The sequence below is a fragment of the Parasteatoda tepidariorum genome, chromosome 1 (assembly GCF_043381705.1).
Source record: "Parasteatoda tepidariorum isolate YZ-2023 chromosome 1, CAS_Ptep_4.0, whole genome shotgun sequence".
NCBI classification, from domain to species: domain Eukaryota; kingdom Metazoa; phylum Arthropoda; class Arachnida; order Araneae; family Theridiidae; genus Parasteatoda; species Parasteatoda tepidariorum.
In genome coordinates, this window is record NC_092204.1 from 104,091,273 (window position 1) to 104,112,560 (window position 21,288).

Here is a 21,288-nt window from a genome sequence, read left to right on the forward strand (position 1 = left end):
CAATCGATTTGGCAGCTGAGACTTTCATGTAACATATCTTTAAAGAATGTCAATGAGTAATACCATTACTATACTTAAACTAAAGTCACTTATTTAAATAGTCATTAATTTAGTTAAATTTGTATTAAATAATTAAACAGAAAATTTGATATCATTTCAGCTTTTAGACAATTGAATAGTAAACTGATGGCAAATAATATTTAACATTAACTTTTTAGTTTTTGTATTTCTTAAATACAAGAATGTATTAAAAAAATTAATACTTACCAAGGCAAATACAGTAGACTTTAGCGATAAATTGTCCACTAATTTTTGCAAATTTGCAGCAACTGAAATAAAAAAAAGGCTTAAAACTGAACTGAAAATTACTTATATCCGACAATAAATGAACACCTAATCACTCACCAACAATCATATCTTTGCCATTAACAAGACCAGCGCCAACAAGTTCAGAAGCAATTCCATCTGCTGTATCTAATAAGAACAGAAATATTTAATTTACAGTGTGTCTAAAAAGTTCAGTGAATGGCTCACAGTGATAAAATCTAGTGATCCCACAATCCAAAACACTTTTATTTATAGAAGTTTCTTCAACTCCATAGAAAAATCACAAATTAATAAGTAAACTATCGTTAAAACTGGTTTATGATAGCCAAAATTTGAAACCCTATTTTAATGGACATCTTTAATCAAATTAATTTAGGAAAATTTTACACAATCTCATAAAATTAGCTTTTGTACTAATTATTCATACCTATTTAAAGTAGCATTAAAAAAAAATTGGGTGGGAACGAGAACTTCAACAAACTTTAGTTTCTAGAATAATTTTTTTTATTTAAAAGGTAGCAAGAAAATAGTCCACTATGATACACTGCATTTTAGAGTGTTTGTGAGTATTCAGAAGTCAACTTAAGATTAAAATAATTGTTTAAGGTTGTATCTTTGGCTGTGTAGAATATAAAATTTTATCAGAATATCAATTAACAATTTTGTTAATTTGCTTTATTAAATACGCTACATTGATTATAAAGCTACAACCAAACTATATATTTGTAATCTCACATGATATTTTAAAATATATTTCATAGAAAAGTAAAATTGTTATAAAAATATTTCATCATAATTCAACAAGCTTGTAACCAAATATATATATAAACTAGCCAGTAAAAATATAAAAAGTTTATTATTAATGAAAAGTAAAATTACCTCTATCAGGAACATATTCAAATCTAATATCATTTAATTCTTTATTTTCATTTCTGGAAAGAAAAATGTAACAAATCAGCAACATTAAAAAACTACAAAAATGAACATTGTATTTTTATTTTTGTCGAATTTATTAAAATTTAGAGATATAATATTTGTTTAGTTCTTACGTAAGTAAAAAATAAACATGCATTTTCAGAATTTATAATTTTGTCTATTATTTCTATTAAGAGATGGCACTGCCATCACATGACTTTTGGGAATTACCTCTTTCCTAAAAGTAGTTAGTCTTTGTCCGGACCAGCAACGAGTAAGATTATCTGGTTCGAGATGGTTTGTATATAGTGTTTTCCTATTTTGTAATAAAAGTTGTTAAGTTTTATTTTGGAGTTTCTTTAATAATTCCATATCAATTGGACCACAGTTACTACTAAACAGTTATTTAAACCAATTTAATAAAAAGGAAATTTTGTTTTAATAAAAAAACATAAATATGAGTTTGAATCAAAATATTGAAATCTACCAGAATAAACATGTCTACTTATTTGAATAATTGTTCAACTCCACTAAAAAATAGACCCAACCCCACTTTCATCTTCATACTTGCTATTCCTATCTTATTTTAAAACTAGTACACCTCTATCTCAACCACAGATCTGCTGTAAATCAGAAGGCACCAAGAATATAAAGATATTAATGTGACAGAGTTCTAAACATGAAATGAGGGTGTGTTTCTAAAATAAAGTTGTCGTGCTTTTCCAATAATTCTTCAATCCATTTGCNTCTGCTGTAAATCAGAAGGCACCAAGAATATAAAGATATTAATGTGACAGAGTTCTAAACATGAAATGAGGGTATATTTCTAAAATAAAGTTGTCGTGCTTTTCCAATAATTCTTCAATCCATTTGCAGCCTTACAGCTTAATTTAAGTGCCACATTTTCCATTTTAAATAATAATTTGAAGATCGGCGGCAAAACTTTTCTACTCAGCAGTCAACGTTTTAAATTTTTGTCTCTAAATGCAAAGCTTAATAAAACAAAGGCCAAAAGTGTAGAATGTGCCAAAGACCTGATCATGCTATAAACCAAAATGGATTCAATAAAAAAAATTCTGGGTTTCTTTTCCTGAAACCACGATACAATTATAGTTTAAAATAGCAAGGTATATTTTCTTGAATTGGTATCAGACCAAGTCTATTTAAAAAGACAAAAATAACACACTGGCTGTAATTTTATTTTACAAATGAGTTTTAATACATTTTTTAATAAGTATGAATCAGATTTGTAACAATTATAATAAAATTATACACTTCAAAAATTGAATTTTTTTTTAAAATTTGTAAATGAGTAAACAAAGTAAATAAATATTACCGTATCCTAAGAACCAGATTTACCAATTGGGATTCACTCGATTCATCGGTCTGCAAAAAAAGGAAAAAAAATTATTATCATTCGGTAATTATTTTTTTAACTAATAGAGTTATTTAGTAGCAATAAAGAAAAAAATTATTATCAATTGGTAATTATTTTTTTACTAATAGAGTTATTTAGTCAATATTTAAATGGACTAAAAAAAATTACGAAATAATGAATAAGTAGAGAGCATCAATAATTAAGAAGTATGACAAGTTTAGAAAATTAAAGCCACTAAGGAAATTATACATTACTTAAATGGAACAAAATAATGATTTATTCACAACAATATAAGAAAATCAATTTACTTTAAACTACATAAAAGTATAGATTTTAATTTTGCATAAAATTAATGTCTTATGAAATTTAGTGTTATCCCTGAGTGAAAAATTATTATAAGTATCAACCACTACTCCATAGGTAACAATTTTTATATGACCAATTGCAATGCATGCATAGTCTTTTTTTACTAATGTGCATTATATTTTTTAAAGAAATTTCTCTTTTACACTTCTTGGGTTATCCATGATGTATCTAATATGAATAACACTAATTATAATAGCATAGCACTTATTTCGATATAAAAAAAAGTTACAGATGAAATCCTACAAAACATAAAACCTGAAATATATTTTCAAGGGGAAAAAATATATTTGTTTACTTCAAAAAATAAATAAAGATTCCAAGACTAACTCAAATACAATTAATACCATAGTAATATTAAGTTATTTTGATATTTACAAGTAAACAATGCAATATGTGTATTATTACAAGATTTAAAATATGTAAAAAATTAGTTTAATCAAGTAAAGTCAACATAACTGCAAGTAAAATAGTTTCTATCAAAAAATTTGCTAATCAGTGGAATATAAACTACCATGGTTTATGGCAAGGTTGGGATTTTGTCTGGATGAAGAATTTTCTCCAGAGCACTGGACAAATTAGAAAAAAAAGACACATGATTTACTCTAAATGATTAGCAGATTTTTGCATTTAGCTATTTAAAATGATGCAAAAATTTGGACTCGCAGTTCGAAATTTGTCAAACTATTATCAAATATTTATTATAAATTATTTTTTTGCGTGGAATTGTCTTTGAATAAATTATTCCTTGCATTCGCTTAAAAAGTCAAATATGCAAAAAGTAAAAAGGTAGAACATTCAACCGCTCTCCTGACTAAACTATGGAGACCCAGTTTGCAGCTAGCCCCATATTTGGTTTCATTACTTAAATTATTTTCTACACTAATTAATTACAGGGTATCTGCTACACTTCAGATTTTCAAATTCATGACTCATTCCAAGATTTTTCATGACTTCACGAAATTACTATTTTCTCCGACAAAAACACAACAATAAATTTAAAAAAGGCATTATGATAACATTAATTGAAATGATAAGTACAGTACGGAACCGATTATCCGGAACGATCGGGACCAACGCTATTCCGGATAACTGATTTTTCCGGTTTTCTGAATCACTACGAAAAGCCGTTTTTTTATTGTCAAACTCAACTAAAAATAAAAATATTTGGAAATAATCTTAAAAAGAAGAAAAAACGATGAAGTAATACACTAATGATTATTTCCAAAATGATGGTAAAGTAAACTTCTTTCAAAAAAGAAAGAAAAATCCTGAAATCTTATGAGGAAAAAAAAAAATTAAAAAAAAAAAAATGGCGGGAAAACTTATTGAATTTTGTTCCGGTTTTCCGGATAACGGGTTCTGTACTGTATAACCAAAACTGTTATATTCTGCATCTTCATATTCATAGATTTTAAATTTAAAAAACAGAGTAAAGAAAGTAGTTAAAGCAATAAAATAGTTGAAAAAAAATACAAAAGCATATAATTGTTTTTCTTCTTTTCAGCCGAATTATATTCTAAAGATACTTTTCTTGTTCATCGGAAACGAAAGAAATACTCCTGATTTTTCTGTTCTCTTTTCGGAATTAAAAAAAATTCGCCAATGACTGGCTTGCTTCAGCTAGAATTTTAAATTGATAAAATAAAATAAAAAAAATAAATAATAAAAATTCTAAAATCACAGAAGTTTAAAAGACAATTTGCTCTAGAAATTAAAGAACATGATAAAAAATCTTTTTATTTTAATAAAATATGACTGTGAATGGGGATTTTGTTAAAAATTCAGATATTTGGAATGGGGGGGGGGTGTAAATTCTATTTTAAAAATTAGATTTTTCGGAGACCTAAATCCATGACATTCCATGCTTTTTTTTTTCTTTTTTAAATGTTAAAATCATGACAAATTTTGTTCAATACTGAAATTCATGACTTTCCATGATTTTTCATGACTTTCCAGGTGTGCGGATACCCTGTAATTAGCATATTCAAGATGAGGCCCTTGAATTATCAAGATTAGTCCTAGTATAAGAAAATCTGATCTTTTAATTTAAGAAATCATATTTTCATGTACTAGGACTTATTCATATTGCATTTTTGAATCATTGCATCAAAAGATCAGATTTTCATTATAATCTTTGCACTGCACCTTTGCTAATTGTAGCTAGTGTAAAAATGCAGTGGTTTATATGAAGAAATTTATTAAGTGCTAAAAAAAAGATCTCAAGTACTTTTCTAAATTAAAATTATCAAATGAGAGTAAATTTGTCCCTTCAACAAAAATTTGAAATTGTAAAAATATTGCATCTCTATATTTTCAAGGCAAATACTATACATTGATAATCTTACAGGGGAAGTTTGTTTTATATATAATAAAATACAATATTGACTTATAGAAGGTGTAGAGGCCATTGATTGTGTTGATTTTTGTGCTCATTACCAACATAGAAACAGAGAATTTCTTCTCTTACTAATGCATCATCTTCTACAGGAGGAACATTTGTTTGAGATGGTTGTTGGCCTTTAGGAGGTGTATTCTCATTGGATGTAGGAGGAGTATCAATTGGAAGACTGACTGGTTGATTCAACTCTTTTGGCTTTTCTTGGTTTTGAACAGGTTCTGAAGGCTTTTTGGATGGAGAGTCCTAAATTAAACATTTCTTTTAGTCACTCATAGAATAACTAGAAACAAATATATATTCCATTGTATCATGATAGCGATATAAAGTCATGACCCATTTCGGATAAACTTCAGGATTTTTTTATTATTTCTAAAAAGTGTTAGTAAACTGCAAGTAATAATAATATATAGTGCGGCTTTCAGAAGAACTCCTCTAGACACCCATCTTGTGTCGTGATGGGTACTATGGTTATGTGGAAAATACACTTCAAATAGGGGTGTGGGATGAATAGTTTTGTCTAAATTTTGGCATAGGAAGACGCGAGTAAACCAATTGACACATTCATTTCTCCATTTCACCTCTATTAGAGATGTGCTCTCGCTTGTTACCATAGTAGCAGACAGCCCCAGACATTTAGTCTGGAGAAGTTCTAGTCAAAGCCGCACTATACAAATATTAATTGCTTTATAATTAAAAACATATTTTAGTTTTGAAAACACGAATTTAATCTGAAACAATCAAAATAATCCCTATATTAAAAAATCATGAGAGTATACAATCCTGACACTGGTCTGAGTGTTCATCTAAATGTTGAATATAAGCCAAAAATTATAAGCGTTAGAAACTTGAAATGACTTAAGTGTTGAAAAAAGTGCACAAGGATTAAGGTGGAATAAAAAAAGTAAACATTTGATAATTAGGTCGAGAATTGTTGATTTTTTAACCTGCAGGAAAAAATACCATATGGATCATATTCATTTACAAATTTAACATTTTTTAAAAATGAAATTTTAGTTCTTTTGAAAGTTATTGCAATTTTAAGTGCTTTGGCAAATTTTTTCTCAATTACTTTTGCTATTATTAATTACAAAAGTTTGTAAAAAAATGTACAAGGAGTTTAAAGGAATTAAGAAATAAGATTCTAAAATTATTAACCGTTAAACTTGTAGTTAAAAAAATGACCCAGGCTGGTCAATCTATCCGCTTAAATTGCAACTACAGAGTTACTGATAGGATCATTCCGAATAATGACTTTAATGAGAGTTTCATTCTCTCGAAATTTCTATTTGTCCGAAAGTTGTTGAAATTTTTTTTCTTTAAATAATAATTACTTATCCATTGCTGTAGAAAAATTTATTTCTTCTTGCAATTTTCATTTTATAAACCCATGCTTGACTAGATATCAAAAGAAACAAATATATATATAAAAAAAGAAGAAATAAAGAATAAGTGAGAGTGCTTGATATATAGCTGAAGATTTAAAACAGAATTTTTAAAAAATATAAAGACTGAAGAAAGATAAACTGTTATATGATATAATTATTATTAACAGGTAAAATTACTTTCCCATTTATTAAAGCTTATTGTGTCACTTATTCTGTATTCCTAAGTTCAATTTTTTGTGTGTGTCTAATTCAGCTATCCTTTCGCTTTGTTATAATTAACATATTAGTAAAATGTGCTTACATAAAACTATAATGATATAACTTATAGAAAAATTATCCTTTTTGAATACTTAAACTTTTAAGATCAAGGGGGAAAAACAGTTTATGTCCATCAAAACTGATTTAAAATAAAAACAAATTTGCACACAGACAGGAACTGTATTTCCACAGAATGACCCATTTTCACTGAGTAATAACCCTACGGCTACCGATTTTCTATGATTTGCATAAATTTAGTTATCCTCAAAATGCAACAAAAGACAACCCAATCATAATTTTTGTAGAAAATGGATATAAACCACTATTCCACATTGATCTTCAATGATGAATGAGAAGCAACCATACGGTTGGTGACCAAAGTAAATAGAGGGGTAAATTTGTCTAGTTTTTTAAAAAAAATAATAGACTAATTTTAACAACATTACGTCACAAGTCTGTTTACACTCATTATTATGGCTATTAAGTTTAATTACAGTATTAAAACATATTAGCAACTATTCACGATTATATAAATATGTCCTCCAAAGAAAATAGTTTGTCCAGAAAGAACTCCCCTCGCCATAAAGTCTAAGGCCATCTGCTATATGAAAACAAGAATGGTGCATTTTAGAGAGAGGAGCTTTCATGATAGATTAAGATAGGAAGATTTGCATGAATTTCGAATGATGCTCTTTACACAATCAGTTGCTGTTTTAAGTACACTCTAGTTTCTCACTATTTATTATGAATCTTCATTGATATTCAGATGGTTTCATTTCTAAATTTAAACCATTTTTTAAAGCAATTACTCTTTTTATCAGTTGAATTTTCTGTTAATAGTGAAACGCTCAAACTTATTAACTTTTATTGTAAAAGGTGATATAAGTTTTGCTCTAGATAGAAATAGTTTATGTTTATCTATGCATGAGAAATTCTCAAAAATTTAACTGATTCATTAGAATTTTTTTTCAACTCTTTGTTCTTAGATGTACATAATTTAAGATATTTAGTTTAAATATTTTGTTTAGCTAATATATGCGATAACAACGTCATTTTATTATATATATTTTCCTTTAAAGAATTTTGATGTTGGGGTCTAATTTTTGTTTTATTTACAGCTTTTTTATCCTGAATATGTAAAATAAATGAATAAAATTGGTAATAAGCTGTAACATAATTTTTATCTATAGCAGAAAGCACGTTACCACAACTAGGATGAAATTATAATTTTTCTTGCATTTACTGAAAAATAATTCTAACTATTTTTATTCGCAAATTTATTTTTACTTTTTCTGTCTTTCTTGATAAAGAAAATCAATTTACAATGCATAGGGACTTTACAGATGAGTTATTTATTAATAAAATGTGTACACTGAACTGTTTCAGTCAATTTTATAAAATTTTATCTCCTATTTATTACCTTTATTCATTAGACAAATAATAGTGATACAAATCAGAACAAAACTAAAACACAAAAAAAGCATATAATTTTTCTAAATAGAAACTTTTAAAAAAGTGAAATGATAAAAAAAGGAATCTAACGCTCTAAACGCTCAAGTTTATTACTATTCACTCTAGGACATAACACAACAGACCAAAGAAAAACCCGAAAAGCTTTCTCTCGCCAATCCAGCGAAAACAGGGCCTCACATCCCTACTTGAAATAGTTAAACCTCGTAACCATAGCCACCATGAGTTCAGACAAATGCATAGGGGAGTTCTTTACATGGACAAACTATAGTGATAGGTCGACATCTCGGATCGTTTAGGTTTTAAATATAATACCATAAAAACATTCTCAGATGATTTAACATCTGATGCATCTTTAAATGCTATTTAATGTTAAATGTTATTACTTTTTATTGACATCAAAGTATTCTCTCTCTATCCTGTATTAATGCTTAATTTTGCTTAGTTACAGTAAGTAAAGTTATTTATTGTTGAAAATTTAATGAAAACAAAATAAATAGTTTAATTAGACACTATTTAGCAATTAATAGAAGCAAGTGAATACTACTACTGATATAATTAAAAACACTAAGGTAAAGTGATATCTAAATGAAACTGGTTAAATCATATTTGAGAAAATATATATATATTTTTTTAATTTTGAAAACATTTCTATTGCAAACTGCTTCATTTATTTCTCATTTCTATTATTAGAAATACAAAACTCACTGATTCAGGATTTTTTTCATCTTCTTCATCTGAAGACCAAACCCAATCCCCAGCTTCAGTACGGTGTAGACGTCCACTGGTGCCAGGAGCTCTTTTTGTATTTTTAAGCTAAAATAATAACAATTTCTCTTATATATTTGAAACAACATTTTGCACAATAGTGGTTGTCAAAACTATATTAAAAGCCATCATTATCGAAAACTACAGAAGAAAACATTTACCCGATACCATTTACGATGCAAAAATCAAAACTATTCACAGTATGAAGATACAAAAATGCTTGCCTTAAAAAAAAAGAAGAAACAAATACTATCATTAGTATGCAATTTTTGATTCCCTATTATATTTTCTATTTAATTGTACTACAAAAATTGCTATACTTTCAAAACTTCACCAACTGATAGCCAATTAATTCTTAGCTTAGCATGGTGAAATGTGTCATCCTGGTCAGCTTGTTATATCAGCTATATAATAGGCTATCCCTCAATTAATAAACTGATATAATTAAGCATTTATAACATAATTTATTTTTTATTAAATCTAATTGTCTGACAATAACTGAAAACATGTAATTTTATTTGATCATAGAAGAAAAGGAGGTATAACCCATTCAACAACCTAAACTGGCACAGACCCGGTTATAGGATGAAGCAGGACGTCCTGCCTACTGTTCCTTGGCAATTTCTGCTTCTTTTAGATGTCTAAATTTAAAAACTTTTACCCAATATGCAAAACATTCGTTGTTATGTTTCTTATTTAATTTAATTTATAGTTTCTTATTCTCCCCCTGATTGCCCAAGAAGCAGGCTGTAGCTGCCATTCGTCTTCCTACCAAGCACGATTGCTTATACACTCATCTTTTCCGTCTTAAAATAGTGGATAATCCTGCCTTCCCCCTCTGCCGCAGTGTTGCGACGATGAATGATGAACATCTCCTCAACTGTCCAGATCTCTCAAAGAACTGCATCTACTCCCGATACTAGGAGGCCAGAGACCTTTTGTTCAATTTAAATTCTTGATTTAATTTTTGTGTTTGATGTTTTGCTTTTGTATATTTTATCTCTTTCATTATTTGTATTTTTCTTTTCTTTTGATCTCTGTATGGCGTTACGATAATGTCTGTATCACCTGCTGCATTGGAAATAAAAATTTTATTTATAGTTGCTAACATTTATATGCTTTTCAAAAATTCCCCCTTTTTTCCCTCAAGGAAAGAATTACTTAGAAAGTTTCCAGATTAAGTTCCTTATTTATTTAAAAATTTTTTTTTTAGAAAACTTACTCAATTTTAGGAAATTTTCTAAAATGTACAAAAACCCGTAGTTTTTTTAAAAAACCAGCAGAATAGAAGCTTGCAAAATCAAGTAGTCTACTGGAAAATTCAGTAGAATTAGCAGCTATAGAAAAATAACTACTGTAATAATAAATAATAAAGTAATGGGACGGAATGTCTATATCAAAATGAACTAATCGAATTAGTGACGGAACCGAAGCGAGAATGGGACTAAACCGATGGAGCCAAAATGTCGTGGATAGTGGCAGGAAGGCTCTGCGGCTGGTCGAACATGCATGTGGAAATGTTACACCTGGTGAATAACTTGAAACACCAGGTGTAACAGTTGCGTTCCATATGAGAAATTCTGTACTTCCACCCATAAAATTATTGGATTATANTCGAATTAGTGACGGAACTGAAGCGAGAATGGGACTAAACCGATGGAGCCAAAATGTCCTGGATAGTGGCAGGAAGGCTCTGCGGCCGGTCGAACATGCGTATGGATATGTTACACCTGGTGATTAACTTGAAACACCAGGTGTAACAGTTGCGTTCCAAATGAGAAATTCTGTACTTCTACCCATAAAATTATTGGATTATAAAATCAACATTTTTCAAAATTAATTTCTAAAAAATGTTAGAACTATCCTTTAATGAAATTATTATTTATAATCTAAACTATTAAAATGTCACATGATCAACACATGAAAAAAATCTAATATTCTCTTATCTGGTTCTCTAGGCTACATTTAGAATCTTTTCATATTTATAGTATAAAAATAATAACATTTGGCCTCCTTTGAACACTACCCTAAGAAAAAGTGTTTTTTTCAGTTTATGCTAATAACTATTAATGAAAGCTCTTTATTGTCCTTACTTTCTGGGCTCTTGTCTCTAAGCTAGGTGCACATGACACTAACATCTGTATCAAGTACTTGCGATCCTATATATGTAAAAAAAAAACAGAAAATTAATTGTTATTTTCACATGACCAACATTACACAAAAATTCAAACTACTTAAAGTTTGCTAGTTTTAAATCGAAGACTATTTCAGCGTTTAAACTTTGAAGCGTGCAGGTTAGTGGCAATATGCTCCAGGGTTGTTAAATTTTAAACATAGGGTTTTTTAAATTGTTTTTTTCTTTTAAAAAAAAAAGCATTACTTAACCTATGCCTTTTGAATTCCAAAAAATAATGGAAAAATGTTTATATCAGAAAATTTTCTTTTTGTGCAATTTTTTTGTACAAAAAAATTTTGTGTTAGCAAGCAGTTGTTTTCCACTTTTAACAACAGACGGCACTAAAATTTTTTTTACTTTTCCAATATAAACTATAAGAAATTTTTTGGCTTCATACATAGTAATATAAGGAATCGCATGGGTGTTGCCAAGACTGCAAAGCTTCTAATTACATAACTTTCAAAGCTCTAATTACATAACTTTTTATATTCTTAAAACAAATGCAGTCTAAAATATGTTTTTTTAAAATATATTTAAAAAACAATAATAAGACGAACATGTATTGAAAAATAAAGTGTGCAATTCTTTTTCCTTTTTAACAATCCTGGCAAGTATTAAGGACAATAAATTTAATGCTGAATATGTGTTCTATTTATACAAGTCCTTATCAGAAAAACAATTCCTAAAATAATTTTTAACTTAAATGATTAGAACTTTTCTAAAGAATAAATACATTTATTCCTTATTAAATAAATATATTTATTCTTTACAAGAATATTATTTTCAAATAATACATCATTAATTTCAAGGGAGAAAAGTAAACTCTCAAAGGTCAATGATGAAAATTTTAATAGTAGTGAAAACATTAATTTTTGTATATAAAAGGAGCTAACTTACTTTAGCTTTCTTAAAGAAGGGATGTTTAAGAAGCTCAGCTGCCGTAGGCCTATAAAAAAAAGTTTTAAGAAGTAAAATAAACTGTAACTAACATATTATATTGTATTATTGTAAGATGGACAAATAAACCGAAATGTACACTTTTTTTAAAAAACTTTTATTGAATTGGGAAAAAAAGTAAGAAACTACTAACTCGTGTCACAAACTATATGTTTATTTATTCCTCACGCAATTGATCTTTATCACTTTCCCACAAAAATCATTGCATAAACACATCCTTTAACATTTTCTTTTACGACATAACCTCTAAGAACAACCCACAACTGGTTGTTGAAAGAAGGCTTCACTTTTTTTAAACATGTTTTAAATAATCATAACACACAACATACAGAATTGCTATCGACGTCCGATTAATTAAAGGGCTTATGGCAATATAACAGCAAGTCGCATTTTCAAAATGTTAAGGAGAGCATCTAAGTGAAAAATATTAAAATTTCTCTCAGGGAGAGAAGATGTTTTTGCGTCTAGCGGTGTTGCTATTTTATTTATTGTTTTTTTTGTGCTGCTATTTGGGTAACCTATTATTAAGAAATAATACAAGGAAACGATTTGAAAAATTTCACTTGGGAAAAATTTAGCTCATTGCTATATAATTTCAATTTAAGGAATAATAAACACACAATTAGAGAATGAATAATCAGGCGCTGAAGAGAGGTGTTCAAGTATTAAACATAAAAATATTGAATATGCCTCAATGAAAATAAACAAAGTGTTTTTTTACTTCTACACATGGAAAATTTGTAAAAATCAACAGAAATAAAAATTTCCTGTTATGTTTTGTTACATTGAATAATTTCTACTTAATTGTTTAAATTGTATATATTGCACACAAAGAATATCAAACAAATAATAATTTTGTTTCAGCACCTTAATTATAAAAACAAGAATTAGCACATAATTCATACCTGTTTACTTCAAGTAAATATAAGCTTACCTTTTTGTAGGATCTTTCTGTAAACAATCTGTTATCATCTTTCTAATAGTTTTACCATAATTTTTATATTGATCTTTATCTTCAGCCACAGTGTCAATGGTTGGTGGGTCATTTTGAAGAGTCAACATTAGAACCTAAACAGGAACAGCTTTGTAAAATTCCAGTCCCTAAATAACATTATTTAAAAATCCCAAAATCAGAATTGTGTACAATCTCTTAAGTTCTGACCATCTACATGTTTTTAAAATAAAAAAAGGTTAAGTGGCGGACAGTTACATCAAGCTTATATCTTTAAGGCAATAAAAAATTTCTTTTAAATTAAGGAAGAATTAGATCTATTTTAAAATTAAAAAAAAGAGGCACCCATACAGGCCTCAGTCAATGTTAACACAGAAAAAGTACAAAGTTGATTAATATTGTTAGCTACAATACCTCACTGTAAAATACCAAACAAGCCCCTATCCATAGTTTAATATTAACCAGCGACAGATTAAATCCCAACCCACCTCCCATATACAGAGTTAGTGCTATGGGAAGATACACTTGTGAAAATACTTAAATTTTGCAAATACTTTTTTAAAAAAATTAACAGGAGAATCTACTCAATACTACGATTCAAATCAAAGAAATTTGAAAATTAGACATAGCAATTCAAATTAAAGATTTACAAATCAAACCTTGTGATTTGTATTCACAAAACTTAAAAATCCTATATCGCAATTTGTATTCGTGCAATTTAAAATCCAATATTGTGATTCATATTCACACAGTTTTAGTATTACACATAGATGTATGTGATTTAAAAGTTACATATAATGATTTATCATATGGCGTGATTTGTATTCTGAATCATATATCAATCATTATCAAAACGCACTCCAGCGTTTGTCTGCATGTCTGAAAAAAATATAACATTATGTTTAGTTAAAACATTAAATCCTGAATTGCAGGTTAGAAAAGCAACAAATTAATATTAAATATTATGACAGATATTCATGTTTCCGTGGCACACACAGATTAGTGGGAAGATTTAAAAATACCACCACAGATGAAGCAATATCATTGCACACATCATAAATCAATATTCCTTCCTTCCTCAATGGCACGACAGCCCTGGGTGGGCCCTGGCCTTCTAAATCAACTTCCTCCATTCCTGCCTCCGCTTGGCAGTTGTCTTCCAATTTGAGACTTTTAAGACTGAAAAGTCTCTTTCCACGCAGTCGGCCCATCTCAGCTTTGGTCGACCTCTGCGCCTTGATCCGATGGGCTGAGCCAAAAAGATTATGTTTGTGGAACGCTCTCTGTTCATTCGAATGATGCGATCAGCCCATTTAATTCTTTGGATTTTTACATACTTGACAACATCAGGCTCTCTAAAAGCCCGATAGAGTTCTGAGTTTGAACGCCTGTACCAAGTACCATCAACTTGTTTGCCCCCAAAAATCGATCTTAGGATCCGACATTCGAAGATTCCCAAGGAATTATCATCTTTCTGTGTTGCTGTCCAAGTTTCTGAGGCATATGTTAGGATAGGTCTGATTAAGCATTTATAAATTAACAGTTTAGTATCTCTTTTTAGTAGGTTTGATTTTAAGTATTTTTTTAATCCATAAAAACATTTACTTGCACTATTGATTCTTCTTTGTATTTCGCCATTAACGTTGACTTCAGAACCAAGATAAAAAAAACTGTTTACTTTTTCAAACTTGTATTCACCAATTTGCAAGTGAGTTGTAGAATCAGATATTTTGGTGCATTGCATATACTTGGTTTTCTTCTAGTTAATAGTGAGATGCATTTTTTCTGCCTCTTTTTCCATGGATAGAAAAGCTTGCTTTAAGTCAGATTGTGTTCGCGCTATGATGTCATCGGAAAATGCGAAAATTTGTACAGATTTATGAAAGATATGTCCTCTGGTATTGATTCCTGAATCTCTGATAATTTTTTCTAATGCCAAATTGAAGAGTAGGCATGCCAATGCATCGCCTTGCCTTACACCATTTTTTGCCTCCATTGGTATAAATCAATATTATCAATAGACAATATGAGGTGACATCTTTCTATCATTAGAAACATAAATCAAAACTTGTAGACGTGGAATAGGGTCGAAAAAATCTCGTACAACCGGATTGCATTTCCATTTAAATCAAACACTACGATTCATATTCACTCTAATTTAAAACTAAATATCAATATTTGTACTAACTTGATTTCAAAATCTAACATTGTGATTCTCCACGTGATTTTAAAGTCAAGCACGGCAATTTTAAAATCAAACATTGCGATTTGCAGTTATGCGATTACAAGCGCACTTTGGAAGTCTTTTACGATTTTGATTAGAAATGGTTGTAAATACTAAATGTTAAAATTAAATCGTTCGTTCCTTTGCTTAACCTTCAATCTTACCTTCCTTTCTAATTGCTTTTGATGATGCAATTGTAATAAATTGAAAAAGAGTAAAACTGAAAGATAAGTTATTTAAAATACAATTCATTAATTTTAATTATTTAATTTTACTTTAATTTGTTACATACATAAATCAAGTAACGTTTGAATTTTTAAAAATATGTACGATTTTCTTAAAAATTTGCACCCCTCCTCGCTACCGTTTATTTTCCCAGTTGGCAATTTTTGTCGAAATTTGTGAGAAGGCTTATTTGGTATTTTATATTAAGTGTTAACATTTCGAAAGAAACATCATGCAAATAAAAAGATTTGAGCAAGGGAATTTCCAAAAGAATAAGTAATTTTTAATCCAGATAATGTTTTTAATATTTAGCATTAGCTATATTTATGGAAAGTATTTAAATCAACTATAGCAAGATTTTTCATTCTTATACAAAAAAGTTTTTTTTTTCTTCCTACATATCATTTCTTAATGTAAAAATTTTTCAGGTAATTTTCAAACTTTCTTTGAGCTTACCCCTCAAAATATACTACGGATACTTATACATTTTTTAGAAATTCGGAAAACAGCAAAGTAAAGCTATCAATTATGCAAAAATTTTTTTTTTTGAAATTTACAATAACAAAAATGTGGGGGGGGGGNGGGGGGGGGGACAATTGCTTAAATAAAAAGACATCTGAATCTAGTAAAATGTTAAGATTATACACAATTGTGAAAATAATAAAAACTGCCATTAAATATACAATTAATACATACACCATATTTAATTATTTCCTTATATTATGCAATTTATATATATATATATACATAAAAGAGATATTTAAACTTTGTGAAGTGAAGATCGCAAAAAGTAAACCAAAAAAATATATAAATGAGCACCTTCATTGGAGGATATTTATGATATGGCGCAGTTCCAGTGACAAGTTCAATTGCAGTTATCCCAAAACTCCATATGTCTGCTTTGAAATCATAACCAGTGACTTGTTCCATTACTTCGGGTGCCATCCAGCAAGGGGTGCCAACAAAAGTATGCCTCGACTTTTGCCGGGACAAATCGCCTCCAGTTGCAAGCCATGAGCTCACACCAAAATCTATAAAAACAAAAAGTTAGAAACATAATAATAACCTCATTATTTTTACAGATATATAACCTAAGATTTATTGTAACACCTATCTATCTACTATACATATTTAATTTAAATAAATAATTATAATCAATGTGGACAAAGTTATAGTGCAATGTTTATAGAAATACTTTGGCATGGCTCATATAATGGAATAAGTTTTATAACTGCAGAATACTACAATATGCACTGTTTTAAAGAATACATAATGTATTTTACGTAAAAAGCTTGTAGAGGTAAATTTAATGAGAGTGAGTTCATAGAACCTAGACTTAAAGTACAGATTTGAGGTTGTGAAAATGTCACCTGCAATTTGAACAGTTCCATCATCGCCAAGCAAAATATTTCCAGCTTTTATATCCCTAAGGAAATAAAAACTTATTTTAATTTTAAAAAATAAGCAAATGTACATATATAAATCATAAATGACTCACAATTAATTCATAAAAAAAATGAGAAATTTTATACAAGCTTTGTTTTTATAATATTTTATGAGAGTCTGAATTTACCTATGAATTTGGCCATTATTGTGAAAATATTCTAAACCTTTTAAAACCTCTCTCAAGACTGTGGCTACAGTTGCTTCATCAAATACTCCATGTTTACAGTCTTCCATTTTCATTTTATGTTTAATTATATCTAACAGAGACCCTATTAAAAAGCAGTTAAGCCATATCAGATAACTAAAATAACAGATGCAAAACAGTAATAACATAATAAAACACAAATAATACATATTTTTCAGTGATTCCATCATACTTTGGAAACTATGGGTTCTCTGGGTACTTTTGTTTATTAAAAGGAGGTCCCTATTTAAAATATAATTCTCTAATTTTAAGAAATACATAAAAAATTAAATATTTTCTGATTATAAGAAAAATGTGAATAGTAATTGATTCAATAATAATGCAACAATATATTATATGTCAATTAAACTCAAAACTATTTTCATTTTCTGCAATTAATTGTGATTTTGCCTATATTTTTTAATCTAATTTTCCTGTTGAAGAATTACAGACCCCTTAAGAATTTCCCCCTGTATTTGATGTGTCATAACGTATAAGCAGAATCATTTGTATACAGAGGCTTGGCTAGGATTCACAGAGCCAGGGACAAACTCAGTTTTTGTGCTCCTTACAATATGGTGCAGAACTTAAAAGAGGGCTTTTTAAAATCGTAATAATGTAAAATCAGAAATAATTAAATGCATTTGTCATTTTTTAAAATTAATTTCATATAAATTTTAATTTAATTTAGTTTAAATTTTATCAGTTTATGGTACTAATATAGTTTCTATATTAGTTGATGTTTTTGATTGTTTAAATAATAGGCTAAAATAGCTCTAGGAGTCCATAAATATTCAGAAAAATCCAAGACAGGGAAAGGTTTCGCATCTTTTCTCTCAAATCCCAGACAGGAGAGAAGATGATTGCTCAGTACCGGATTACCCATTAGGCCTGGGGCTCCCTTAAAAGGAATTTTTTGAAAATAAATTTTAAAAATTAAGAAAAACAATGATTTTAAAAAAAATCAATTTCAAATATAATAAAATATGATAATTTTTAATACCAATTTTATAGTAGCGTTGATTTCGTAAAGTGTTAATAAATTTCAAATTTTTAAAAATATTATGATTATTTCTTAATTCTAATTTAACAAAATAAAGTAAAATTTAATTTATTATTATTTATTTTAATTTTAAATATACTTTCTTAAATGAAAAGATATATAATACTTTTATATTTGAATAAATAAAAAATATACAAGAAAAAAATGTAATCTAAGGGCCTCAAGTAAGCTTAATCCGGCACTGAAGTTGCTTGCAGTTGTGTGCAGGTACAGCCGCAAATAACCTGGAGGATATCTTGTTCAAATTACAGGCAAAACAAATAAAAATTTGAAGTAATGGGGAACACAATGAGTAGGTTGATTAATTTTACACCCCTCTCAGACTGCCAACTGAGAACAGATGTCTCCATTAGCCACGTCATTGTTTGTATATAGGATACATATTTATATATATACTGCCATTCAAATATTACATAAGCATATTTTTTTTAAACTGTGAAACCTTTTTCTCTCATTTACTGGCAAAAATAGCCGAATTGAAAATCTCCCTTTCTTTAATTGTCCATAATCAAATATTACATGAGCATATTTTAAGTGATCAGCAAAAATATCCAAATTGTAAACCCCTTGCTTGTTTATTCTTCATGTAATATTTGAATGACTTCAAATATGAATTTCAAAATAATTTATTGACATTCAGATGTAAAAGAAAAATAAACAAACTGGACAGTTTCAATATCTAACAGGTTATAAAAATATTATTTTCAATGTATATATAAATTATTTATATCTGTAGCCCTTATGTGAATAATTGAAACACTCTTTTACAACAGATAATGAGAAGTAATTAATGTGATCATGTTTACAACTGATTGCTTGGATTTCTTTCTAATTTAACAAGATATTATTTACACTATAAATAGAAACTACTTATATCTATAGTTTTTTAAGTAACTCATTGAAAAATATTTGCTGAAGCATTTTTCACAATTTGTTAATATATATGGATACATAAAATTTATGTTGAATCAAATTGGTTTTTTTGGCTAAAGAGTAAAGAAGCTACAACTTAGATTTGATATAACTCTTAATAAGCAAGAAAAAGATACATATAATTTTTATCATTACCTCCCGATAAAAGTTTTATCACAAGCCATAACTCTTCTTTCACTACAAATGATGTGAAGTAACTAACAACATTTTCATGGTTACAGGCACTCATGGCTTGAATTTCTTTCTAATTAAATGAAAAATAAAAAAAAGTGAATAAAAAAATAAGAAAAATTTAACTTTTCTTACTAAATTTTTTTTTTTTAAATGAATAATTGAGACTAAAAATGGAAACCTTTTTTCTTTTTAAATACACACTTAATGATTTAATAACTTGGCAGAAAATCTTTTTTTTTGTAAAATATTTGATCAATATTCCATATCATTTGCATTCTTGCAACTTAAAAGGTATTTTTTTTTCAATCAGAAAATCAATTATGGAAATTTCTCTATCAATCCAAATCCTGTTTTCAGTTGATAGCAAAATTGTACTTCAAGTTTAAAAACATAATCATTAATAAAAATTTCATTTGCTTCAAAATTAAAGTGTGAAAAATTTACATATTTTGAGCACATTAAATCATGCAGACTTTCCTCTACTATAATTATGAAGCAAACAAGTTTCAGACCCGCCAAACTAATAAAAAAAAAAAAAAAAAAAAAAAAAAAAAAAAANAAAAAAAAAAAAAAAAAAAAAAAAAAAAAAAAAAAAAAAAAAAAAAAAAAAAAAACAGACTTTTTGCGACTACTGCACAGTGTTATAAACAAAACACTAAAGATTAAAACGAAATAATTGTAATACTAAATTCAATATCAAATACTATCATAAAACAAATTTGTTGTAGTAGTTATTTATTTAAAATAAGTTGTTAAACTAACACATAAATAAAAAAATATAAAAGTTTACAGTATATTGGTCATTATTTTGTCAAGAAGAGACTAATAGCTGCATCTAAATTTTTTCCAATTAAAACAGGATCGAACAAAAGTAAATTATTAATATCTTTCTAACAAACTCTGTCGTCAGCTTGCAACAGAAGTTATTTTCACTTAAAAAAAAAAAAAAAGCCTAGATGGCACAAATTATAGTGCCATCTAAACTTTTAAGTTAAAGTCAAACAATTTTTTCACATGCATTTGTACTATTATGATTTTTTTCCGCCCAAATCTAATACTCTATCATCGATCACTTTACTTTTGAAGATTCCAAGTATTATTTGAATATATAAATTAACACTCTTTTTCACACTTAATTTTCTTTTTTTTTTTAATAATGTGACAAAAAATAAAGAGCAAGAATAGCATACCAAAAGTTCATCCATATTTGTGTTCCATTTTTCTAAATTTATTCGCTTTATTGCACATTTCTCCTTACGTGGCTTACAAAAAGCACTATGAACAATAGCAGTAGCACCAACGCCTATATCAAAAGAAAGAGATTTGAACTAAATTTACATTAATTCAATTTTATTAAAAACAGGAATATAAGATAAAGTGCCCTATTTCATATTATTTAAGCTATAATTTTGGAAACTTAGTCACCTAGTTCAAGAATAAAAAAAGTAACCATAGAAGAATAAACCAATCTTTATAATATAATATATTTTCAAACCTTATAGCTAAACTTAATATTTATTAACAAATGGGATAATTTTAATAAAATAATCAGTTTATTAATTATATTTGCCCAAAAAAATTTAATAAAAAGAAGATAAACAATGTATTATGATGTAATAGTATAATACTTTTTATCTATTTATCACTACATACACAATAAGTTAACATAGGTACAATAAGTTAACTTAT

General features: G+C 27.9%; 1 protein-coding gene across 7 annotated transcripts in view; it reads right to left on the bottom strand.

The window, feature by feature from the left end:
• LOC107454875 (oxidative stress responsive kinase frayed) overlaps positions 1–21,288 on the bottom strand; it is a 150,832-nt gene that overhangs the window by 1,273 nt on the left and 128,271 nt on the right. For 6 of the 7 annotated variants that reach the window (XM_071184580.1, XM_071184595.1, XM_071184593.1 and 3 more), the window contains 14 exons: positions 20,790–20,902; positions 19,561–19,669; positions 17,373–17,514; positions 17,170–17,225; positions 16,619–16,830; positions 13,333–13,466; positions 12,339–12,387; positions 11,359–11,424; positions 9,206–9,313; positions 5,454–5,627; positions 2,579–2,628; positions 1,207–1,259; positions 406–474; positions 268–329 (listed from right to left, as the gene is read on the bottom strand). In XM_071184580.1, coding sequence (XP_071040681.1) covers positions 268–329; positions 406–474; positions 1,207–1,259; positions 2,579–2,628; positions 5,454–5,627; positions 9,206–9,313; positions 11,359–11,424; positions 12,339–12,387; positions 13,333–13,466; positions 16,619–16,830; positions 17,170–17,225; positions 17,373–17,514; positions 19,561–19,669; positions 20,790–20,902 — 1,397 coding nt within the window. Of the gene's footprint in view, positions 1–267; positions 330–405; positions 475–1,206; positions 1,260–2,578; positions 2,629–5,422; positions 5,628–9,205; positions 9,314–11,358; positions 11,425–12,338; positions 12,388–13,332; positions 13,467–16,618; positions 16,831–17,169; positions 17,226–17,372; positions 17,515–19,560; positions 19,670–20,789; positions 20,903–21,288 lie in introns of all 7 variants that reach the window. The other variant, XR_011637549.1, reaches the window with a different exon arrangement.